This window comes from Cyprinodon tularosa, unplaced genomic scaffold (assembly GCF_016077235.1).
Source record: "Cyprinodon tularosa strain WSP-4 unplaced genomic scaffold, ASM1607723v1 ctg201, whole genome shotgun sequence".
Taxonomy (NCBI): domain Eukaryota; kingdom Metazoa; phylum Chordata; class Actinopteri; order Cyprinodontiformes; family Cyprinodontidae; genus Cyprinodon; species Cyprinodon tularosa.
In genome coordinates, this window is record NW_024038739.1 from 362194 (window position 1) to 388869 (window position 26676).

The 26676-nt window shown below is 38.6% G+C and overlaps 1 protein-coding gene across 8 annotated transcripts in view; it reads right to left on the reverse strand.

The window, feature by feature from the left end:
- mafgb (v-maf avian musculoaponeurotic fibrosarcoma oncogene homolog Gb) overlaps positions 1-26566 on the reverse strand; it is a 38892-nt gene extending 12326 nt beyond the window's left edge. For 4 of the 8 annotated variants that reach the window (XM_038284681.1, XM_038284687.1, XM_038284680.1 and 1 more), the window contains exon 1: positions 26279-26566. Coding sequence is in view for 1 of the 8 variants with exons in the window: in XM_038284679.1 (XP_038140607.1) it covers positions 20494-20505 (12 nt within the window). In the remaining 7 variants the exon portion in view is untranslated. Of the gene's footprint in view, positions 1-20493; positions 20612-25843; positions 26258-26278 lie in introns of those variants that run through there. The other 4 variants (XM_038284679.1, XM_038284688.1, XM_038284684.1 and 1 more) reach the window with 4 other exon arrangements.
- Between the last annotated feature and the right edge of the window lie 110 nt (positions 26567-26676).

Genomic DNA, 26676 nt, shown 5'->3' on the forward strand with positions numbered 1-26676 from the left:
TTTTGTTTTTTTTTTTTGTGATTGTGTCTTGACTTTATCTTGTATTGTGTGCTTTTATTACTTTAATTTGTTTTCCCAATGTGCCTACTGTTGTACATTTCACCTTAATCATAGTGACTTATACATCCATGAATGTTATTAATGAATATGGGTTTCTCTTAATTGGGCTAGTGTTTATTTGAAGGAAATGCACCTCTATTTGTCATTCTTGGAGGTTCTTTTTGTTATTTTCTCCTTCAATAGCACCTGGATAACTGTTAACGGAGCTGGAATAGACAGCCTATATGTCTGATGTAAATGAAAGGTCTAAAATGATCTAAGAAGATATTAAGATGTGAATTGTGAGATGTGACATGGAAGGACATATGTATGTGTTGATATAAAAATTGTTATTGAAAATAAAAAGTTCAAAAAAAAAAAAAAAATAGAGAGAATTTGAAAAAAAAAAACAGTAAACTGAACTGCCACCAAATATGCTAGTCTCATACAACTCGGGCTTAGGTGCCTTGCCCAAGGGTACATCAATGTGAGACATGGGAAGCTGCAATTGAACCCACAGCCTGTTTGTTTGCAAGATGACTGCTTTATGTATTGAGTCAAAGTACAATGGCACCACATGAAATAAAGCATCTGCGTTTGTACCAAAAGTGCGAACAAGACACAAAAGGTTGGAGACGTGCAAGACGGAGAAGTGCGAATCAGAGGTCAACAAAGAGCGAGCGTGGAAGTGCAAAAGATGAGATCAGAGCTCAGAGCTGCTCTGATGAGCGTCTCCACAGGCTCTCAATGACAAGCTTTGTGTGTGTGTCGGCCTCCTCTCATCTCTCAAACCTCAGTTTGTGTGCCTGAAATAAAGAGAGGCTATTGTTGCTGCTGCTGAGGGATCATCATGAGACTAGTCATGATGACTCAGCAGATTGCTGATCTCAGCCTCCCCTTTCTCCCTCCCTCCCCAACCAACCTGCCCCTTATCCCCTCTCCCATCCTGCCATACCGCTCTCCTCTAACATTCTGGTTGGCTTCATTCTCCCACCCTCTGTTTTTCTGATGAGTGTTTAACACTTTTTTATGAAATCAGAAAAGTTGGCCTAATCAGCATACAAGCTATGGAAAGAGGAGGAGTAGGGAGTCTGACTGCAACCTGAAGCTTTATAAAGCACCAGGAAGATATGCCTGCACTGGTTACAGATATCAGGGTAAAAACCAAAGGTCTTTAAAGCCATAAAACGTTACATCATATTGCTGTCAAGGTTTACCATTTTTCAAATGGATTCCCAGAGAGCAGTCTGCAACCGTCTGAGTTTTTAAACAGCTGTGTGGAGCTTAGGCGTAGAGTAAAAAAGTGTCACCCCTCCCTGACTTATTGCTGCTTAATGCCCATGAGGTGGCTTGCTCTTTTTCCATCCTTACAAGAAGGCAAGATCATATATTTTTAAATATATTTCTGCAAAAAAAGCAGTCTTTTGTAAACCAAAGAAGATAACCTAAAGGCAGTGGTGTCCAAGGTACACACACTTGTTACTTAAGTAGAAGTATAGATACTGTGGTTTAAAAACACTCTTGTAAAAGTTGAAGTATCAACTTGACCTCTTCACTCAAGTAAAAGTGAAAAAGTATGTGCTCCTATAACTATAAAGTAACCTTTTAAAAAAAAAACAGCCAAATGCCAACATATGAATTTAAAGTTACATTTTTCCACTATTTCTAAAAATCCTTTGAGATAGAGCCAAGGATGAGGGAGGTCTTGTTGGTCTCCGTCTCCCGATACGCTCTCGCCTGTGTCCGACCTTTCAGACATTTCAACATCTTTTTCTGAATCCGACATTGTAGCATGACATAGGTATGATTTCCTTTGGCGTCAGCACAAATTTGATGAATAGCTAACCAATGCGTGTTTGCGTTATATGACTCATCCAATTACACTAGTTTTCACTAGATGTGGATGCGGCATATGACGTGAAATAAATATTTATGTAAGGAATAGGAAGTAGAGATACTTTTGTGAAATGTAATGAGTAGAAGTCAGAAGTAGGAAGAAAAATAAGTAATGGAGTAAAGTATAGATACCTAAAAAGTGTACTGAATACAGTAACAAAGTATTTTTACTTCGTTACTTGATATCTCTGCCTAAAGGTGATGGGTGAATGACGCATCTTTTTGAGGATTAGTTCATGTTGTTGTTGTTGCATGTTGAATCGAGCTGAGAAGAGAGGTAAAAGCTAAAATAAAAAAAAAATTTTGTCAAATATCTGTATTAAGATGTCCACTGGACTGACGATGAAACTAGTATAAACTTTAGTGATGCAGATGTTGTTTGGATGAACAAACATATGCAATTGTTGTCATCTACTCTTGTGAAACAGTGGATGATTATTATCTGCTGCAACAGCATTGTATCCCACAGCAATAAACATTTCCATTTAGCATTGCTTTGAATGGCATCAATAAGATAAAATTTGTGGTTCATCTGATTAGCTGCTCTAAGGATCTGTCTGCTTCCAGGATTGGTTCACTTTTCTATAAACCTTTATGGCGATACATCTTTCTTCTACAGGTGCTGGTCATAAAATTAGAATATCATGAAAAAGTAGATTGATTTCAGTAATTCCATTTAAAAAGTGAAACTTGTATATTATATTCATACATTACATACAAACTCATATATTTCAGATGTTTATTTTGTTTAATTTTGATGATTACAAATGACAACAAATGAAAATCTCAAATTCATCATCTCAGAAAATTAGAATATTGTGAAAAGGTTCAAAATTGATGGCCCCTGGTGCCACACTCTAATCAGCTAATTAACTCAAACCACCTGCAAAAGCCTTTAAATGGTCTTTCAGTCTAGTTCTATAGGCTACACAATCATGGGGAAGACTGCTGACTTGACAGTTGTCCAAAAGACGACCATCGACACCTTGCACAAGGAGGGCAAGACACAAAAGGTCATCGCTAAAGAGGCTGGCTGTTCACAGAGCTCAGTGTCCAAGCACATTAATAGAGAGGCGAAGGGAAGGAAAAGATGTGGTCGAAAAAAGTGTACAAGCAAGAGAGATAACCGCACCCTGGAGAGGATTGTGAAACAAAACCCATTCAAAAATGTGGGGGAGATTCACAAAGAGTGGACTGCAGCTGGAGTGAGTGCTTCAAGAACCACCACACACAGACGTATGAAAGACATGGGTTTCTGCTGTCGCATTCCTTGTGTCAAGCCACTCTTGAACCACAGACAGCGTCAGAAGCGTCTTGCCTGGGCTAAAGAGAAACAGGACTGGACTGCTGGTGAGTGGTCCAAAGTCATGTTCTCTGATGAAAGTAAATTTTGCATTTCCTTTGGAAATCAAGGTCCCAGAGTCTGGAGGAAAAGAAGAGAGGCACTTCATCCACGTTGCTTGAAGTCCAGTGTAAAGTTTCCACAGTCAGTGATGGTTTGGGGTGCCATGTCATCTGCTGGTGTTGGTCCATTGTGTTTTCTGAGGTCCAGGGTCAACGCAGCCAAATACCAGGAAGTTTTAGAGCACTTCATGCTTCCTGCAGCTGACCAACTTTTTGGAGATGCAGATTTCATTTTCCAACAGGACTTGGCACCTGCACACAGTGCCAAAGCTACCAGTACCTGGTTGAAGGACCATGGTATCCCTGTTCTTAATTGGCCAGCAAACTCTCCTGACCTTAACCCCATAGAAAATCTATGGGGTATTGTGAAGAAGAAGATGCAATACACCAGACCCAACAATTCAGAAGAGCTAAAAGCCACTATTAGAGCAACCTGGGCTATCATAACACCTGAGCAGTGCCACAGACTGATCGACTCCATGCCACGCCGCATTGCTGCAGTAATACAGGCCAAAGGAGGCCCAACTAAATACTGAGTGCTGTACATGCTCATACTTTTCATGTTCATACTTTTCAGTTGGCCAACATTTCTATAAATCCTTTGTTTTTATTGGTCTTCAGTAATATTCTAATTTTCTGATATGATGAATTTGAGATTTTCATTTGTTGTCATTTGTAATCATCAAAATTAAACAAAATAAACATCTGAAATATATGAGTTTGTATGTAATGTATGAATATAATATACAAGTTTCACTTTTTAAATGGAATTACTGAAATCAATCTACTTTTTCATGATATTCTAATTTTATGACCAGCACCTGTACGGTTAAAGGGAAATCTGTACTGATAAGAAAACAGAATATTCCTTAAAAAACAAAATGTTTTTAATAGCCCTTTAGGTAGCTGACTGCAGCCTGGCTGCATGAGTATGGAGGACCTGGAGAGTCACTGAAAAAGAAAACCAGCCCCTTCAAAAGTAACATTTCAATTATGCAATTTAAAATCAAATTTAAAAACCATTATTTTATTTAAGAATCCATTACTAACTCCTGCAATTTGAAAATGTATTTTCAAATCCTATTTCTTAATGGAGATTTGAAAACCATAATTCTGAAATCTGATTACAAATATTCACACATTATAAAAGGTTATTCCTTATTCCATAATTTTTTTTTCAACTTGCATTTTCAAATCCATTTTGAAATTTTCCTTTTCTTTATGCTTTACCTGCTCCATTTATGTTTTCCGTGACCCTTCTGATCCCTGAGCACACTGAGAACCAGTTCAACCAACCAGTCACTCCTCAGATGGAACCAGCTTTCTCATTGGTTAGAGTGCCACACTTAGTTCACAAAATACCCAATGAGGGAGCTGGTTATGTCTGAGGAGCAACTTTGATTGGTTTAACTGGTGTTCAGGTTGCTCAGGGACAAGAAGCATCATGGAAAAGCTAAATGGACTGGGTAAAGCATAAAGAAAATTCAATTTAAGAATTTCAAAATGGAAGGTGAAAAAGAAAATTGACTAAGAACAGCCTTTTTCAAAGTGTGATTAGGGAGTGTATTTATAATTGGATTTATGAATCTTGGTTTATAAATCTCCATTTAGAAATAGAATTTGAAAATACATTTTCAGATTAAAGTATCTAATAATAGATTAATAAATAAAACTTACACCTACTCTTTAATAATTAAATTTAAAAATTGCAATTCGAAAATGCTTTTTACATTTGATTTGAAATTGCATTATTTAAATGTTACAAATTTTGAAATGGATGGTTTTCCTTTATAGTGACTATCCAGGTCCTCCGTACATGAGAAGATAAATAAACCAGCCACTCTGTTAAGAACAGCTCTATAGAGAAGTATATTACGTAAGACACGCTAGTTTGAACTTGATAAACTTGAAAATAAAAACATGTAAATTATTATAGCTGTGATAATCAATAGTTAATCAGCGGATATTGGTAGGAATAAAAGCAGCTTTTGTTTAGTAAACAAATAATGTTTTATATTTTTATATTTTGTGTTAAAACCATCCTAGTTATGATCTAATGTAATGCCAATCTCATATCAATCTGTAAATTAAGAGGAACAAAGTGTATAAATTGGTAAACTGTTTAAAAATATATAACAGAAACAATAGTTATTGTTAAATAGAAAACCCCCAGCATAAGATTCCTCTATTTGTTTGTAAAGACAGTTAAACCGCTGGATTTCTCATCCCCTCCTATGCTAAATTAAAGATAAGAAAATAAAACAAGTTGTTTGCATTTATAAACAGAAAAAGTAGCTCCTCCTTCTCAAGGAAGTGATGATTTTTACATGACACTAGGCCACACATCTTGTTACATCTTTATTCTTTTGTATCAAAAAAAGGCACGGCGTCAAGTGAGGCAGTGCACGCCTCCCCCACAATGCACCTCTGCCTGTCTGCAAGCGTGCCACAAATTCTACATTTATAAATAGCTGCAGATCAAAGAAAGAGCATGTAGCAGCTCATTAGGTGTGCACACCCAACATGTCAATGTGCAGCAACTGAAAAAATTCTGTTTATGACTCCTTGACATGTTTAAGGTTGGAGGAATAAAGCAAAGCCACGGGAAGCTTAATTCAATCCTCCTTCTTGATTCTAAGAGTTATGAAACAACACCTGAAATTCCTTTTAATGAGTTGGAATTAACTCAAGTTACACATGGTAACTCGTTTTCAACACCTAGAGGGGTTCCTCATGCACTGCTAAGCTCTAGTACCATGCAGCCTCCTGCAGCTGGAGGTGCATCTTCGCACAATAGATGCTTCAAAGGCAGTGAGACAGAGGACGGCTGCTGGTGGGGGCGGTAAAAGAAGATGGGTGGGGGGTGAAAAGGAGGCCAATTTCCTGGCAAGCGACGTTTCTTTTCCCCTGTGCCGAACCCCCCTCCCACCCTCCATCGACACAGAAACAAAAAGCACTCTGCCAAGATCACACACATTACCCTGCCACCATGCCAGTGGGGCCTAATAAAAACACACATGTAAAATGGTCGGCTGCACACAAACATGCAGTTTTGGCATTTTTAAAAACTAAACGAGCTGACGGATATGGGGAAACTTTGAGTTCCTGCGTAGGTCAGAGGTTTGATAGCATAATTAAAGCTGGCCTCAGAGAAGATATGTGTTCCTGCATGGATCCAGAATGACTGTGGAGGTAGATCCTACTGTCACATCCTTAAAAAATACAGCCATAAGGAAGAACAGACAGCAGATGGAATGGTTCCCACAGAGCCGGAGTATCAACATCATAGAGTCAGAGCTTACAGGAGGAGACACTGAGATGGAGCAATGGGGACAAGTGTTTCTAGCAACTCACCTACCGAGGGAACAGGAGCACAGGAGTAGGGAGTTAGGCTCACTAATTCTAAAAATGTAATAAAGGCAGTAAAAATTGTATTTTTTACATACTTAAAAGCTAAAACTCTTTAGGAGTAATATTGCTAACAGCGTTCACAGCTGCTGTGTTTAGTGATTTCCAAAGCTTACACTTACAGACCTGGATGTGTTCAATGTAAGCATTAGATGCAGCAAAAGGTATGAATTATAGGGGAAAAGATACAGTAATGATGGAAATATAAACATTTATTTTAGTCATTCCGGTTTTCTTTTTGGCTACAACTTATTATTCATTTATTTTAATGCAGCTTTTTTTTACAACAATAATTATCTGCAAGTGTTTAATAAGACAGATTTTCCTTATAATTGTTTATAGTTTTTTTCAATAATAAAAAAAAAAATCAAACTGACCAAATTGTGAACCAAAAAGTAAAACTGAGTTAGAATATAATAATATGCTCTTTAAATGTCAGCTTTCAGCTAATATATTCAACTAAATTGATTATCTTTAAACCTTTACTGATTTAGATCAGCTAGGATAAAAAACATATTTCTATGTGCTGAAGGCCAGCATATCAAGAATAACCTTAAGAGGTATTTTTTTATACGTACGTTAAAGTTAGTTGTGTTTCTTATAAATTCAGAAGTTGTGTGGAGCTGCTTTTTAAAACTGCCTTTGGATTACCATCTATGGTCTCCTTCCACCCCATGCTTCTCTTTGCAGGACTTTAGTCCTTCGTCTTGACAGAACTGATTTAAACGAGTCCCCTTTTTCAGCTCTATCCATACATTTTCTACAGAACTAAGATTATGATGGCCACCCTAAAATATCTGTTGTCCTTGAGCCACTCTGTAGCCTATTTGGTGAACTTCAGGTTGTCATCCGTTCAGAACATTCATTACTGTGAATAAGACAAAAGAAAATAAAAGTTGTCTAAGTCTTAAGTCTACTGTCTGAGATTGACTTATCTGCTGATGTTGCAGCATAATGGTAATTCCTGATGATGTCATCTATTTTATGATGTGCACTAGTTCCTCCTCAACCAAAACATGCCCATAACATAATTTCCATAGTAATGTTGGCTGTATCTCTGCTTCTGTGTCCTTAAACCTCAGTCGGCATACACACACATATACATACATATATATATACATATATATATATATATATATATATATATATATATATATATATATATATATATATATATATATATATATATTAGTGCTGTCAAAATTATCGCGTTATTATCGCGTTAACGCGAGGCCATTTTAACGGCGATAATTTTTTTAACGTGAGATTAACGCTATGTGGTTTTATGGTAAAATTTTCCAAGTACATCCCGCTGCAGCCTGCGGGAAGGCGGGGCTATTTCCCCCCAGTGTATGCATTTCTCATAGGCTTCTAGAGCGGAGCTCCTCAAGGGAAAAAGACGCTCATACACTGGGTGACGCTAGTGCCTTTTCTTTAAGCCCCACCACCAACAAACAAGTTGAGCGTCTGGTAACTAGTAGCAACCTGAAATACGCTGAGAAAACAGATTACTGAGGTGAAATGGAATCTGCTACGGCACTCTTGCTGTCACAGGTCGGTATCGTGTGTGTGTGTGTGTGGGTGGGTGTGTCTGTGTGTGTGTGGGTGGGTGTGTCTGTGTGTTCTCATTTTTGTTAAGAGGCTGAAAAGTAACTTTCATAGACTACCTCCATCTAGTGATGTCGGTCTATTGATTTTGATGTATTGATTGAAAATTGTTCATTATTATCTTGGTTAATTAACATCTAATGTTAACTGTACTACATTTTATAGCAGTAGGGTAAAATGCTTGTCTTTGTTCAAAAGACTGTATTAACTGTAAAGACTGTCTTTTACATCAGCCTGTTTTCAGGGCCTTTTTTTTGGCTACATATTTGTTATTTTTTGCTACATGCCTCCCCATCTTCTTGCCATATGTTTCTATGGCATAAATCAGTGTCTGTGACCTGTTTTCATTTAAAAAAAAAGAACATTGGCACAAACCTAGCCTGTATGTATTTTTTTGTATGTCATCGAGAGTATTTAAATGATTTTCAATCAGAAAAAAAATTTGCGATTAAAATGCGATTAATCGCGAGTTAACTCAGGCATTGATGCGATTAATCGCGATTAAAAAAATTTAATCGATTGACAGCACTAATATATATATATATATATATATATATATATATATAATGACATGGCAAAATCCTTCACCATCTTTGCCGTCGACAGGCTGCAGCCATGTCCTGAATTCCCTGTTTTCCAGCCACTTTTGCTGAAATTTGAATTTTCCCATTCTCTAGCTTTTTCTTTGCCTCAAGCTTCTTTTCCGAACGTACTTTACGATCAACAGGAAGCAGTTTCGCGCAAACACGCAAAACCAGTTATATCTGACATAACATATGATGAAATTGCTTTTATAAATGTTTGTTTTTAAATTAAGCATTTTAAATGCCACTATAATCACATTTAATGATTTATAATGCCAATTAAGGCCTTAATTTAAAAAATAACAATTGAATGACTTTTAATGACCTCTGGAAACCCTGCAGGGGCTCATCATCCAATCATGATCTTATAATCTTGGTATTCCCAAATTCTTTTAAAGTATATTCCTCTTAATTTATGTATGGTAGGGTCAGGACTGTAATGTTTTACTTTCAATTAATAAATTGGAAACATTTTAATGTGTTAAACAATGATGGCAACTAATGCCATTTTCTTATACACATACTAAATCCCCTAATGGGAACTCGCTGTTTCTTTTATAAAATCTTACGCACAAGCAGCATTACAGGTGTTGGTCCACTTGTGGTATTTAGGCCTAAAAAAATGGCACAAAAACCTCAAAACCTCCAAAAACCTCAAATTGGTATGGACATAATAGCTATTGCAGAAATGCTTCCGTGGTCTCCATAATAAAAAGCTATCCGAATAGTGCTGGCAGTTAAGAAAGAGCTTTGACGAGGAACATGGACTATTTCTGTGAGTTACTGGCTTTATTAGAAACAACAGTGGCCTAAATGTTTGAATTCTACTAAATGCTGCACAGTGAATAGCAATATTTAAGCAATGGTTTATGCAGAGCTGAATTCTAATATTTGTGCCAGTATTATAGCAATCTGAAAGTTGAATAACATGAATCAAATAAATACACGAAATATATGTATTGCTGTGCTCATATGATTATTTGTCCAATAATTGAGAAGCCAAAAATTATTTAAATTGTAAAGGTGCTTTATTTTGTCGATGTGTTTTTCGATTGTGATGCAATTCACTCATTACAGATCCTGTAATTAACTAAATTCAAAATTTGAATAGGAATAGTTTAGGTATCGGATTTCAGCTTCATATGATTGATCCTTAGACTGATGTTCTCCTTTATTTCATTATATCTTAAAACCCACTTAAAGATTTTGGTTATTTATTAGTAAGCGATAACACAGTTAGGATGAACCCAGTTATCCAAATTATCTATGATTATTTTATTAATTATTTCTGCTATGTGAAAATGCCACCAACTTACTGAATTCAATTGAAATGAGGTTTATAAAATCAGATCAGCAGTTTTGCTCTGTAAAATGAATTTAGATAACCAATACCATTACAACCCATTTATAAAAAATCCTGCTGACAAACGTATTGTTTCTTGAACACACTAACAAAAAGAAATTGCATAAAATAAAAAAAAAGACTAAAATAATTAGAAAATATCTAATCCCTGCTGCTGCTGACTAGAAGTTCTCAGTAAGTAGAGATTTAATGATTACTGATTATGCATCATATGCATGGAAAGCAAAAAAAAACCCTGTGGTATGCAACAGTAATGCTATTATTAAAGAAAAAGCTCACAACTTTTACTGCATGCTTCAGCATCATAATAACTTTCATCTAAATTAAATATGGGCTTTTCTGCAGTTATGAACTGCTTGATGTATTATCAGGGAAACAATACAGCAGTATTGTAGTGGTTCTAAAGATAAAAGTACTGAAGCAAAAAAACACGTTCAGATTCACAATGTTGAGCACATTTTAATTGCTAAAAAATGTGCAAGTGATCTTCATCTACAGCTACAGTTGATTAATGGGTTGAAAACAAGCACTGAGCGTAGGAGAGTTTAGGGCTATTTGACCACATGTAAGCAGACCAGGTTAAGGATTATCTGCAGTGTAAAGGCAATGCCATTCATTTTAGGAGTGCACACAGTCTCTCAGACACACGCACACACACCCACACAGACCAGGGGTGTCCTTCCCATAATGGTTGTGGGGTGATGGTTGCAGGGCGGTCAATGCCACTGCTGCTGTTGCTACAACAGACAGCTTTTTTTGCTGTGGCAGGCTGTATTTTTATGGAGCAACTTAAAGAACGCTGACAACTCAAGAGTAGAGCTGCTTACTGTTACAGTGGAGAGACGACACATGCACACACAAACACACACCCACACACACCCTGGGCATGGGACACAGAGGGTTGGATGGGTGAAAAGGTGAAAAGTGTTAAGAGCTGAACAAAATAGGCCTTATAGAGTAGAAAAGAAAGAGCTGAAAAGTGAGAGAAAAAAACTGTCGAAAAACCAGAAACACATCCAGAGGGGACAGATGAGGATGGGGGGGGGGGGGGGGGGGGGGGGGGTAGAAAAGATGGGGAAGAGGGGGTGCTGTTGGTAGAGAGCTGAAAGAATGCTGACGTCTCCAGAGCTGATTAGCGTTACACAGAGACATCACACCCACAGTTGGGGAAAATTGCTGAGTATGGAGGGAAGGGGTGGAGTGGTGGGGGGGTGGGGGTAAGTGACAAGGGAGAAGAAGAGAGGAAAAAGACCGAAGAGTGAACAGGGAGGAGGACAGAGGTGGAGAGGAGTGGGACGACGGGGAGGGTAAAGAAAGCGGTGAGAAAGCGTTTGGGCGAAAATGCATCCTCAACACATTTGTAAGAGCTTAGCTGTTGAGTGTGGGGAGGCAGAGGAGGGAGGGATGGAGGGGGGGACTGGTTCTGTGATATTAAAAAAGAAAAAAACAAACTCAGCAGGGATCACGACGGAAACCTCAAATCAGAAATGTTCTGATCATCAGATCATCTGCACCTCCAGTGTAACCAGCAGAGACAGCTTCATATCAACATGAGATTCACTGGGAAGTTGACAAGTAGCATTAAAACCAGACCACATGTGCAGGGCTGGTTGTAAACGTTGATTGAGACAGTTAGCTATTAATAGTCTGTATAAAGCGTTTAAAAAGGAAGTTAAAAAAAAACATGTAAGATGCCATTTAATGGGATACTGTGTTCTTAAATCATGTAGTGCAATATCTGTGCAATCAGCTGGCAAGAGAAACAGAGAGAGCAGGACTTTCAGCAGATAACAGAAAGGCTTGACCAACTGAAACAAACGCTTTCCTTTACATTTTTTAGCTCTAAACCAGCCTATTAAATTTAAAACGCTCTATTTAAACCAAACAGAAATTAATTTTTAAAAAACTTTTTTTCTTTTTTTTTTTAATCCAGCAAGTTGTTGTGAATATTATTGGCTATGGTGGTCTGATTTGCACCAGATCTGACGGGGCCTTTGATTAAAGGGACACTCGCTGATGCTCACTGTTGTCCATAATATCTTTCATTTTATGAAGGATTCTTCTTTATGAAATCCTCTCCAGAGGTTCTAGAGGAGTTTCTGGAACAGAGTCAGCCTTCTTTATCAGCTTGTTTAGCTTTTTGAAGACATTAGCTCTGATGCAGTTACCCCAGCAGATGATTGAAGAGATCAGACTCTCTATATCACACATATAGAAGATATCCAGCTTATTATGGGTAGGGATCCACATTCTCAAAGACATACACAAAGAGGGTTCCATTTTAGTGATGCAGGCAATGCTAACTGTGCTAGTCGCCAACATTAGATGTTAAGAACCGAGATCACAATTCCCAATCAAATTTTTTCAGTAGCCTCTTTCACCTAACAGCTCAACAACCAGCAAAGATAAGCCTTTTTCCGTATTGCCTTTGGTTCTTTACACTTTACAAATAAAGTAAGTGATATATTTACACCTGTTAGGTCGCAGCTGGCATTGCTCTGTCAAACAAATGGACTAGATCTTACCGGGGTTGATGAAGAACATCGCTCTTACCGCTTGAAAACTAAAGGGCAGACACACAGTTGGCCTCTGGAGACATCTTATTAGTTTGGTTCTATTGGGAAGCATCTGTACTACAAAAAAAAACGAGCACAGGCTAAAGTTGAGTATTTGTTTCTGGCAGTGGATAATTTACCATCTAAGGAGTGTTAATGACAAAGACAAGTGTAAATTATCCATCCATCCATCCATCCATCCATCCATCCATCCATCCATCTTCTTCCGCTTATCCAGGGTCGGGTTGCAGGGGTAGCAGCTTCAGTAGGGAGGCCCAGACATCCCTCTCCCCAGCCACTTGGGTAAGTTCTTCCAGGGGAATCCCAAGGTGTTTCCAGGCCAGCCGAGAAACATAGTCCCTCCAGCGTGTCCTGGGTCTCCCTCTTGGTCTCCTCTTGGTAGGACGTGCCTGGAACACCTCACCAGGGAGGCATCCTAACCAGATGCCCGAGCCTCCTCAACTAGCTCCTCTCAACATGGAGGAGCAGCTGTTCTACTCCGAGTCCTCCCCAGATGACTGCGCTCCTCACCCTATCTCTAAGAAAGAGCCCAGACGTACTACAGAGGAAACTCATTTCAGCCACTTGTATGCAGGATCTCGTTCTTTTGATCATGACCCAAAGCTCATGACCATAGATGAGGGTAGGAACGTAGATCGACGGGTAAATAGAAAGCTTTGCCTTTAGGCTGGGCTCTCTCTTCACCACAATGGAGCAGTATACCGCCTGTTTCACAGCAGATGCCACACCAATCTGCCTGTCGATCTCCCATTCCATCTTTCATGGGCATCTTGGGGTCCTGAACAAGACCCCAAGATGCTTAAACTCCTCAACTAGGGTGTAAATGATGATAAACTAATTTTGCCTTACTACATCACATCCTGGAAAAACCAAATGAGCTTCGCCCCTACATGAGGCGATGAGGAGCTTTGACCAGCATGGCTATTTGGAGATGTATCAGCACTGTGCTGACTTCAACCCCAATGCTCCTATTAGAAAAACATAGAAGAAGGTCAATACAATATTTATAATTTCCAGCCGGTTTAATGTTAAGATTCTTACGGTTAAATCGTAACTGGCTATAATTGATAGGGGGCAGGTCAAAGCTTAAACTGGCTACATCATTTTAATCGGCGCATCTCTGATTTTGACACCTTAAAAAACAAGTTGAAATGGAAACAAGAGTGAAGGTGTGGCAGGAGGTCAGAGTGGTGAATATAAAGCGTATAAGGAAAGATTAAGGAGCAGAGGGAAGAGCACATGACTCCTTTCTCCTCATGTAGAGCAGACTAACAGGATAATGAACTCTGAGCATGTGTGTGTGTGCATATGTGTGTGTGTTGCTGGCTTGAGACGGAAACCTAATTAATCTTGTTTTAGAGAACCTTCTGCTCTGGTCACTACTGCCACACACAGAAGAATTTCTTAGAAAGAGACTTTCGATTTAGCTTGTCACTCAGCCGAGGGTGGGGAGGGGGGAATAAACAGCCAGATTAGATGCTGCAAAAGCCAAACAGGAGGGAGCGAGGGGGTGCTTGCACATAAACAACAAAGCGTTCAGGGGATCATCAAGAACAGATCGTGAGAGTCACAAGTCGTTTGAGATGCAGCGTTTATTGAATTATCCTGCCATAACAGCTGCTTTAACTGCGCCGTCTCCCTCAGGCAACCCTCTGAGCAATAACTGAAGTCACAAAGGATGGCATCAGAGTGAGGCGGCGGAGACACGCAGCAGGACAGAGAAGGAGACGGGTTGGAGAGACAGAACCAGCAAAATGTGGAAAGTATGAGTTTAAAACCTCAAAGCTCTACAGAAACAAACCTGCTGGCTTCACTTTGCTTCTATCTGAAAAGAAAAAACAGAGCAAAACAAAGCAGCGCTCAAGCTCACTGATCTAAAGCTGGCCGAGAGGTGTTGACAGAGTTGGTAAATAATTAACAAGAGATACTGTGTAGAGGCTAATTGAGAATTAGGAGTCAGATCTGAGATAAGGGCAACCTGTGAATAGAGAAGACGCTTAGGGTGGAGATGCAGGACCATGGAGAGAGCGACCTTGGCAAGCTGAGGAGGACTGACTGAAAGGGAAAAGGACACCAGTTAGAGCTCTGGGTGTGTGCAAAACAGGGAAGCCATTAACAGGGAGGCATGCAGAGCGTGAAATAAGCATGATAACAGTCAGAGAAGAAAAAAACAAAGGGAATGAGAGGGAGAGAAAAAAACAACACAGGAACAACAATCTTCACACTTTTTTTCTGCAAGTTAAAAACAGCTTAGTCTGTGTGTGTGTTTGTCAAACAAGTGTGTTATTAAAGGCAAGAAAAACTCCTGGCGTCAACACGTTTTTCCCATTCCAGGTAGTAAGTCGGAGTGTGATGACAAATTTCCCAACACAAGCAAAAAAAAACTGCACTGTCAGGCAATTGAGCTCTGGCTCTCTTTTTTTTTCAAAAGCACTTTCTCCTTTTTCTTTTGTTGAATAGTGAAGAATTGTACGTGCTGCTGGTTCAGTTTCTTCCCTCCTTTTGTGTGTATTTGAAAAACAAACAGAGCTGAAAGTAAAGACAGTGCAGTCAGTTTATCTCCTCTCTATGCTGTATTGCTATGGCACTTCCTGGTCAGCAAATCCAGTTTGTGAAGAAAAAAAAAAGAGAGAGTTGGAGCATTAACAGCAGCGTTAGCATCCTTTTTCTCTGTGGAAATACTTTATCAGGCACATGAATGAGAAATGTTTCGGCAAACATACAGAGGAGGGGTGTCTGGAGCCACAGGGAGCACTGACCTTCAGCTCTAGGACGTTCCTGATACCCATTTTGAGGTTTTCCATCGGCTGTCGGTAACTCTGAACGGCATGAGAGGCATGCACACATACTGCTGCAGCTATGCCACCTCTTTTTCTTTATAAAGGAGTTCACCGCCAGCCTAACCTTTCATGCAACAACTGATGAAAGGACATACAATGTACCCATCAGCTTCAGATTTGGCACCGTGGTTAGCTGAAAGCACGTGCTGAATAAATCAGCTTGTTATCAGAATTGGTGGGTTTTTCCTTTAGGTTTGTTGGTGAAGATAATCATGAGATTAGCGATAATCTAACAAATACATTTTACTGCGTTCATTTCATTCTCATTGAATTAATAGCAATAAAAGAACTAAAGCAGTAATTACTATAGTAAACATAAAATCAGCAAGCTGCATCTTGCAACAATAACATTTTTCACACACTTGCAGAATGGTAATAAATGTACAACATATTGTGCAGCTCTAGCTTGATCTGTAAGAAATGTATCAGTTTGATCTTATCTGATACGCTAAGTGAAAGCACCATATATAAGGACTACCCGCTCATATCGAAAGCATCTCTGTGTGTGGTGAAAGTTGTCACTGTGGGAAAGAAAGAGAAAAGGTTGCATTTTTCAGTGTAGTGGAGGTGGTGGAGTAAAACGGTCTGTTAAGGCAACTGCTTTGACACACGTTGGTGTGACCTCTGACCCTGATAGAAATGATTAATGATTCCAAATGCTCTGATGTTGTTTTTATATCTTAAAGAGAAACTGGCCACACAGCACTGCATATTTTAGTTAACGTCTGTTTCACTGCTTGTGTGCTTTTCAAATTAAATCAGGAAATAAGACTAGATTTACTTTATTTCTAGATCATATGGTTATCATTTTGATACTGGAAATAAAAACTGCAAGTTTGGAAGCTAAATTATTTGTTTGACTCCAGGTTTCCCTTTTTTTGCTTAAACAAAGCTGGAAAATTATAAAATTACATTTTATACCTGTTAGGAATCTGCAAAAACATTAAGAAAGCAAATCCTCATCTAATTATAATATTTAAAAACATTTTTTAATAATAGTTTTTTTTCTCCCAAATACTAGTAGTCCTTTGCTATTACCCCAACTCTTCCCAAAGTTACATTTCCATTTAAAAAGTCAAACAACTTACAGTTACATTCATAAAGGTAAATAGCTCGTCTCCAAATCGTCTGGTTGAAATTGTCTGAATTGAACAAAGTATTGAAACTATGGCTGCAACTAACAATAATTTTGCAAATCGATTAATCTGTCTATTATTTTTTAGATTAAATGATTAATAATCGTATAGCAAAATGTTCCTTTAAGAAGACATTTTACGAAATTAAACCAGGTGAAACAAATATTTTACTTAGATTTTTTTTTTTACAATTTTGATATAATTACTACTCTAAGTGCTTAATCTAATTTTTTGCTTAATCTGTCAGCTAAAGGCACATTTTAGAGTCTCTTTACTCCAGTTAATGATTAATCCATTACTAAATCAGTTGACTATTATTTCAATAATTGATAAATCATGATTAATGGTTTCAGTGCTAAAAATGAAACATCCCTGCTGATGTATAAAGATCACTAAACAGACACAAACATTAAAAACAAAACGCCTATTAGAGCTTCATTTAAAGCGATAAACAAAGAAGCAGTACAAAAATGTTCAGCTTCTTGACCTTAAGTTTGATTTTATTACACATAGTCAGTTCATTTACTGCAAATTATTTGGTTGTTTTACTAAGAAGTGTAAGTTATCTTTTTTTAAAACTCAACTTCTTATTTAAAGTGTCTAACTCTACCATATAATATTAATTTGAGAAATCTTGTCATGTGAAATTACCTTAATGCTTCATAGATATTTTAGTTTTAAGTAAGATTACGTTTTCTGCTTAATCTTCAGTAAGATTAATTTTTTTTTTTTGTCTTCGAACACTTTGGTTTGAACACTTTTGTTCAAAACGATTTGGAAAGAACAGCGTAATAATGATCTAAGGAGAGTTCCCACTGCATGGAAATATTTGAATGTCACAGGTGACGGCTGCGAGCTGCCGCCACATCCTGAGGCAGAGACATGACTTAGTTCCTGCTCTTTTTACCCCATGGCATCGATCCACTGAGCGCTGTGTTGTCGTTTCTCTCCTCCATTTTTATTCTTTTCACAGTTTTATACCACAATCAGGGATTCGTCACACTGCAGTTAAAAACTGCGGCAAGTTGGCGCATTAAGATGATGCAACTGGTAGACAACCGGTAGTGCGGGTATTCCTGTTGCTAAGGTCTTCGAAGCCAGGCCCTACTGTTGGGACCTTGATGCCACAGTAGTGTCACTGTGAGGAGGGAGGTCTCCTTCAGATAAGAAATTCTCAAAAAGTGAAAAAGGAGGCTGTTTCTTCAGGGGGAAACCTGTGGAATTTGTTCAAGGAGACTGATCTGAATAACTAAATGAGAGTGTGAACACAACTTAAACTGAACCATAAACTTGTCTCTATCTGATAATCCTTCTGATGCCTCTTAAATTTCATGCTGGTTATGTTAATGAAAGGTCATAGCAATTGTGGAGTTTGGATATAAACTATTTAGATAAAGCAGCGCACTAATGCAGAAGCAGATAAAGTGGGGGGGGAGACATTGGAGCACAGCAATGATTATGCACCAGATCTGCTTACACCATATTTCATCATTACTGTGGAGAAGAAGAAGAAGAAGAAAAAAAACACACTCAAATATTGATCTACCCCACTACTCCCCCCCCCCCCCCCCCCCCCCCCCCTCTCTCTCTCACCACTAAATTTGTCTTTTATTCCCATGTTTCCATCTCTCATTTTAATACTTTCTGAAATTTGCAAGCATAACTAGACTTTTCTAAAAGGAATCCTTGGTGTAAAAAAGATCAAAAGATCATAAACACGCAGACGATACTTGCAAAGTTTCACATCTTTAAAAGCACGCACACACACACAAAGAGGAGCTGGACAGAACATCGCAAACACCTGTGCAATCTTTCGCAATCCGGGCTTTAGGTGTGCAAGGGCTGCCTCTGTGAAGTTTGCTTTAATGCCATCTCAGAACCGAGGAGGGGGTGGGGCTGAGGAGACCAAGCTGAACATCAATAATTAGCTCTTCATCAGACCCAACAGAGTCAAATACGTACAAATTCAGAGACAAAAAGCTGTGATGTACCACCCATAGAAGCTATTCTTTCTTGTACACGAACTGTCCAATAAAGGAGGAGGTGACCAATTTAAAACAGGATTAAAATATATATCATAACAAAAAATAAAAACATTATTTTGACTTTAACTCATCAATGAGAAGAAAGACTGGTCACTTTTAAAGGAAAACTTAAGCTCTAGAATTATCTATTTGAACTAAATGAAACTGAGGCATCTGAATGTACCTCTAATCAGTAAACTTTAAGCTTTTTTTTTGTTGTTTTTTGTTTTTCTGGGGGAATAATCCAAAGTAACACAGGATTAAACTTATTTCGGCCAGAATCCATTTTTATCTTGCCACCATTAACAGTGACAGACGATGGTTAGGAGGTCTTGAAATGTTTCAAGTTTACCAAGTCTCCATAAAAACCATCAAACACTATTTCTAGAGGGAATGTCAGTGAAAAACTGTATTTTCTGTCCTAAATATGCAGAGTTCTCCAACATTAGTTCACCTGTAGCCCAAGGCTGAACAAGCACTACAGGTGGGTTGAGCCAATGTATGACTAATGTTAGGTACGGTGGGGGATCTGTAATGCTGTGGGACTGTTTCTCTTTTAAAGGCTTAAGAAACTGTGAATTGGGATTAACTTATTATAATACCAGGTGATTTTAAATGAAAATTTTGTTCAATACAGGAAAATTGAAAATCTCCATCCTAAAGCTTGTTGGAAAAAAGAGGTCTTTGGGGTGAGCTGAATAAAGGACTCATAACTTCAACTATATAAAAAAAAGTACAGAGGAGGACTAATAAGTGTTGTCCTACTCTAAAAAGAGAGAGAAGATGAAAATTAAAAACTAACAAAAAATGTACTAAAATTAAACATTATATTTTTTTTCAGCCTGTGATCATTCTATCGTGATGGAATTGTTTAAATACTTCTTATACATCTGCCAATGAAGGTTGTGCATAAAAAAGGTTTTAGAAGTTTACTTAACTATGACACTGCTTAGGCTTAAGTTAAACAGCTATAGGTCAGGACACATCCGAACTGGGACTAGGATGGCTTTAACCATTTCTAGACATACAGTAAATCTGACCAGATCTCTTCATGCTTTCACACAACAAACACCTCTCAGCTGTTTGCACCATCTTTTTTTTTTTTTTTTTTGCGGAGTGTTTTATCAGTTTGATCCCTGCAGACACAAAGAATTGAGGCACTTCTTTGCTATAGTCGCACCAGCTCCTCGGTTGTGGTGAAACAGTGAGACGTTAAACCAAGGCTTTGGACTTTGTCCTGGAAGGCGGCAACTCAGGTTTGACGTGGTGAAAGGGGTGGAAATGAAAGAAGTGTTTAATGTTCAGACCAGCTGCTAGTAAAATCACTTCCCTTTGCAAAAACAAAAAAAGGAACTCAAACTGACATGTTGTTTAGACTTTGCTGCTAGAAAGCCCAACATCAACCGATCATAGGTGATTGTAGGTGTTTAATATCTTAGTCTCCTCCCTCTCTCTCTCTCTCTCACACACGTGCACACACAAAACAAGCTAAAGAAACTAGCTGTGGTAAGTAACAAGTGAAAACGCCATCTGTCAAGCGAGAGCGCATTTGCTTCGCCTCAGCATTTTCAGGGGAATGCCTTGAAGACAAAAAGGTCCTTGTTCTCAATCTTACCGCAAATCCCATCTCTCATTCTTCCTCCCTCTTCCTTCATCCCCCTTGCTCCACGCGTCTTGCCGCTCCGCCGCCATCAGCAAAGTTGCACACATAAGCATTGGTCAGCGTTCAATTACTGCGAACACCAGGGAAGGATGGGAAAGTACTTGACAGAGAAATGCACTTCAAGCACTGATTAAATACTGATACCAAGTATAAAAAACTAAGCCCCTTAGGTTGTGTGTGTGTGTGTGTGTGTGTGTGTGTGTGTGTGTGTGTGTGTGTGTGTGTGTGTGTGTGTGTGTGTGTGTGTGTGTGTGTGTGTGTGTGTGCGTACATTCAACAAGAAAAAGGAAATGAAGGAAAGTGTGTGAAGACAGTGTGGTGGGGGGGGGATACTTTTCCCTCCAATACTGATACAACTGTTTCATCATTATGACCCTCTATTACAGTACTTGCCAACTTGCTTACTACATACTTTTGATACACTCTGCAGAGTGCTGACTCTAACTAAAGCTGCTGATATGGAGTCATTAGGGGGTGAAGTTTCTGTTTTTCTTGTGCCCACAGAGCTTCCCTATTACTCTTTAGTGTTTAAGAGTTGCACCGCTCATAGGCTGCTACCAGGCAGCAGATAATGGCCAATCCACAAGAGATCAATCAGAGGATATTCTGTTGCAAGGCATTATAGTTCACTGAGCCTCTTTCCTTTTTTAGCACAGGTCTGCATGGGTTCATTAACTGCCACAACAGTCAATCCCTCACTTGAGCCTTTGTTTGTTTTACTGGGCCTATATATATATATATATATATATATATATATATATATATATATATATATATATATATATATATATATATATATATATATATATATATATGGGGGGGGGGGGGTCAAGCTTTTTTAAGAGACTGTGGAAGGTTAAATAGTTACATCAAAATTTACATTTACATTACTGTCTGAGGGATTAAGACTTAATTAAAATAAGGCCATGCTGCCCATTTTCATATCTTACCTGAATAAATATCTCTTTTCACTTTTATCCTGTATAAATGTAGATCAGTTCGACCTGAAACTTTCTGATAGTCGGAAAGAAGGAAAGACCAAAGTGGATGTATTTTATAAAAAAAAAAAAAAATTCTTTCATACTTCAAAATCCATAAAAGTTTCTGTAGAAGCCAATGATTTTTAATAAGAGAACTAAAAGTGGAAGGTGGGGCATTATCAATTATCTTCCTTGATTAGATGAATGTGACGAGTTTCTGTTGGAGTAACTGTACTAGTTTAAAGGTCCAGTGTTTTGAAAAGATCATTACATAGAAAGATCGTCGTACAAAGTCTCAAGCCTCCATTTCCTATATGAAACATGTAAAATTTTTGGTAAATAAAACCCAAATGCAATAAACAAGAAGGTTTAAAGGTTTGTAAATTAGCCTTGCAGATATTTTTATGACATTTTGGGATTGGAGTTATTTTAAGACTACAGAAGTTCACTTTGGTCTCGACTCCTCCCAGTTTAGCTGTTAGTTTCAGCCTCCAGAGCAGCTAATCTGTATTTACACTAAACAAATCACCAACAGCTATCTATTGCATTTATGAGTGAGTATCCCTTTTGATGCATGTTTTATTTGTTCATCATTTTATGAATCTAGTTATTCAGGATAGTGTTTTTTGCTTTTTTCAGGGACAAATTTATGCTGTCAGTTGCAGATGGTCTCAAAAAAAACTGCAAGTCAGTTTTGGATAACCAGACAGAAGACATTTCCTACACCAACTTTTATAATTAAGAACTTGACGCCTTTCCACTTAAATGCAACTATGAGGAAAATGCATAACTAAAAATAAAAACATATCTACCAGCAGGATATTACTGAGTTATGTCCTTATCAAAGCTCAGAATCTATCATATTTTACTATTGGCACAAACAAGAAAAATAAAGATACTATTATACAAAGATTTTGGGGCAATAACACACAATTAAATAATGTTCTAAATTATGAGAGCTGAGCATTTATATTACTTGGTATTTCAATATTTCCTGAAAATATTTAACTACATCAGACTAGTTTAAGTAGACTGAGACTGAGGTTTGTTTACATGTATAAAGTGGAACTAAGAAGGGCTGAAATGACAAGGCGTTTGTACAAAATAGAAGCAAATTAGTAAACCGGACCAAAGCGGAACTGTATTTTTTATTAAAAAAAACATCAATTGCATCCAGATGTAATCAGCATTTATCACATTTTTGTTGTTGGTTTCTTACAGATCTAATGGGAAAAAAAACAAAACAACAAAAACAGGTTTGACTCCTAAGGCAGTTTAGCATTAAAGGCTGTTTTTTGTGTTACTGACAATCTCAAAATATGTGCTGGGAACAAACAGAAATAATACTATGTTGTAAAAGTTTCTAATTGTCTAAAACAAATAAAGGTCTATTTTTTTTTATGGTTTCATAATAAAATCTGAAACTCATATATTTGAGCGTATTTCTAAAAATGTGTATGAAATGCTTAGGGCTCAATGAAAATCAAAATATCAGTTTTCATGAGAGGTACAGGTGCTGGTCATAAAATTAGAATATCATGAAAAAGTAGATTGATTTCAGTAATTCCATTAAAAAAGTGAAACTTGTATATTATATTCATACATTACATACAAACTCATATATTTCAGATGTTTATTTTGTTTAATTTTGATGATTACAAATGACAACAAATGAAAATCTCAAATTCATCATATCAGAAAATTAGAATATTACTGAAGACCAATAAAAACAAAGGATTTATAGAAATGTTGGCCAACTGAAAAGTATGAACATGAAAAGTATGAGCATGTACAGCACTCAGTATTTAGTTGGGCCTCCTTTGGCCTGTATTACTGCAGCAATGCGGCGTGGCATGGAGTCGATCAGTCTGTGGCACTGCTCAGGTGTTATGATAGCCCAGGTTGCTCTAATAGTGGCTTTTAGCTCTTCTGAATTGTTGGGTCTTGTGTATTGCATCTTCTTCTTCACAATACCCCATAGATTTTCTATGGGGTTAAGGTCAGGAGAGTTTGCTGGCCAATTAAGAACAGGGATACCATGGTCCTTCAACCAGGTACTGGTAGCTTTGGCACTGTGTGCAGGTGCCAAGTCCTGTTGGAAAATGAAATCTGCATCTCCAAAAAGTTGGTCAGCTGCAGGAAGCATGAAGTGCTCTAAAACTTCCTGGTATGTGGCTGCGTTGACCCTGGACCTCAGAAAACACAATGGACCAACACCAGCAGATGACATGGCACCCCAAACCATCACTGACTGTGGAAACTTTACACTGGACTTCAAGCAACGTGGATGAAGTGCCTCTCTTCTTTTCCTCCAGACTCTGGGACCTTGATTTCCAAAGGAAATGCAAAATTTACTTTCATCAGAGAACATGACTTTGGACCACTCACCAGCAGTCCAGTCCTGTTTCTCTTTAGCCCAGGCAAGACGCTTCTGACGCTGTCTGTGGTTCAAGAGTGGCTTGACACAAGGAATGCGACAGCAGAAACCCATGTCTTTCATACGTCTGTGTGTGGTGGTTCTTGAAGCACTCACTCCAGCTGCAGTCCACTCTTTGTGAATCTCCCCCACATTTTTGAAGGGGTTTTGTTTCACAATCCTCTCCAGGGTGCGGTTATCTCTCTTGCTTGTACACTTTTTTCGACCACATCTTTTCCTTCCCTTCGCCTCTCTATTAATTTGCTTGGACACTGAGCTCTGTGAACAGCCAGCCTCTTTAGCGATGACCTTTTGTGTCTTGCCCTCCTTGTGCAAGGTGTCGATGGTCGTCTTTTGGACAACTGTCAAGTCAGCAGTCTTCCCCATGATTGTGTAGCCTATAGAACTAGACTGAAAGACCATTTAAAGGCTTTTGCAGGTGGTTTGAGTTAATTAGCTGATTAGAGTGTGGCACCAGGGGCCATCAATTTTGAACCTTTTCACAATATTCTAATTTTCTGATATGATGAATTTGAGATTTTCATTTGTTGTCATTTGTAATCATCAAAATTAAACAAAATAAACATCTGAAATATATGAGTTTGTATGTAATGTATGAATATAATATACAAGTTTCACTTTTTAAATGGAATTACTGAAATCAATCTACTTTTTCATGATATTCTAATTTTATGACCAGCACCTGTAGACTATTAAATGAGATATTTTTAGTACAGAAATGTATAAAAAATTAATCAATGAAACGTTGAGTGTAAGGAACAATGAAATAGAACTGAATTACTGATTTTTTTATGTTCTAGATTTACCAATAATTACTTATAAACTATAATTATCACCACATGGAAAACCCAAAATCAACTGCATAACTGATCCATAAAACCCCATTAAACATGAATAATATTACAAAAGACTAATAAAAAAAAAAGCTGTTTATATATTAGTAGAAAATAAAATAAAGAAGACAGGAGAAGTTTAATTTATAAATAAAAATAACTTAAATTATTTTATAATTTACCCAGTTGCACCAGCAGGCATGCGTTCAAAGCAACAGTAGACGTTATAAGCATTTTTATCCTGTAGTCTATTAGTGTTCCAGATTAAGAGGAATATTTTCTCGGATAAAACCAAATTATAAAATTCAATTTAGAAAATTTTAAACATCTCATTAATTTATTTGGTTTCTGGTGCAATAAACTATTTTATAAATGTGTTGCCTGATCAATCAAACATTACGCCACTTTAAATAAATGCAACTGAAAGGTCAAAACATGGTGCCTGAAATAGTTTACAGTATGAAGCCATTAGATGTGCTGCTGCGCATAAAGAACCAGCAGAACAAATGAATGAGAACGCTTTAAATTCCACTTCCCCCCATTAGCACACGCTTTATTCCTCAATAGACACAAAAAGTTCACACAAGCCTCATTTTTTGCTCCCTCATCACAACACAAACTGAGCCGCTCCTGCTTCTCTTCCAGACCTTTGTCCGCCCGCGCGCTGCCGCCGCCGCCGTGTTGCCATGGCTCCCTCATGCCTCAGCTCCGCTCGCTCAACAACCGTTGAGAAACAACAACGTAGTGATGAATCAGCATCTCTGCCGCCAGCAGAGCCGCTCTACAACACCGGTACAGCAGGAAAACTACACGTCGCCCCCCCTCACATTTATAAAAAAACAACAAAAAAGGGAAATAAACCCTCCAATGCGACAGGCGCGTGGGCTGAAGGCCTGACACAAAGCAAATGTCAAAACAGTCGCTGTGTCTAAGCTAGCTGATGGGACCTCTCTCCGGGATGACAGCCCTGGTCCTCGGCAGGTTTCTGTCTAACAAAGAGCGAACACGCTGCAAATAAACCGAGCTCCACGAGCGGAGACCGAGCGTCCTACCTGAACACGCGTGTCCAGTTAGTGTCCAGCGCTGCCGCCTCTCACCTATCAGGTGTAGATACCACCATACGGGCTTCCTGACGACCCCTCGCTCCTCAAAACAAGGGAATCCCCTGGCAGAGCAGAGCAGCGTCCCCCCGCCTCCCCGCTCCTCCTCACGGTCCTCTAATTCCGACACAGCGCTCCCAGCCTGACAGCCCAGCCGGCAGCCTGGCCCCCTTTGTTTGTGTTATTATGAAAGCAGCGGCTGCTCGGTATTGCGATGCGGTGGGAGCGATCCAGCGGCTCCGCGGTGATGATTCAGCACTACCGCGGCGCTGGCTGCCCTTTAGCGGCGGGGACACCGCCACGGCGCACACTCAGCAAAACACCACCACATTCAGCACTTTTCTTTTTCGGCGATTTCACTTTTGTTTCATGACAAATCGGACTCACCAGAAGTAGAACCGGAGCCTTCGGAGCTTTATTGTAATTATGCAGGATAGTTGGGAGTTTGGGGGAGAAGCGCTTTTCTTTCCTCCCCTCTCAGCGCTTCACGCCTTCTCGCAGGTCTCTCTCTACATATATCCTCGGTTTCCTCGCTTGTTTTAGGCTGTGGTCGGAGGCGCCAGACGTCAAATGATGTTTGGATCACATGGTTTCATTCATGAAGGATCTACGCAACCCCGCATTTAAAGAGACACGAGACACACACACGCGCGCTACTACAGCGCGTCAGAACAGCAGGCGGCGTGGAGCAGGACAGCTGTGCGCCTTTCTAAACTTAGAGGCTAGATCCGACAGCACAGACATAAACCATCCATGATGTTCTTTACAGCAGCTTTGACAAATCT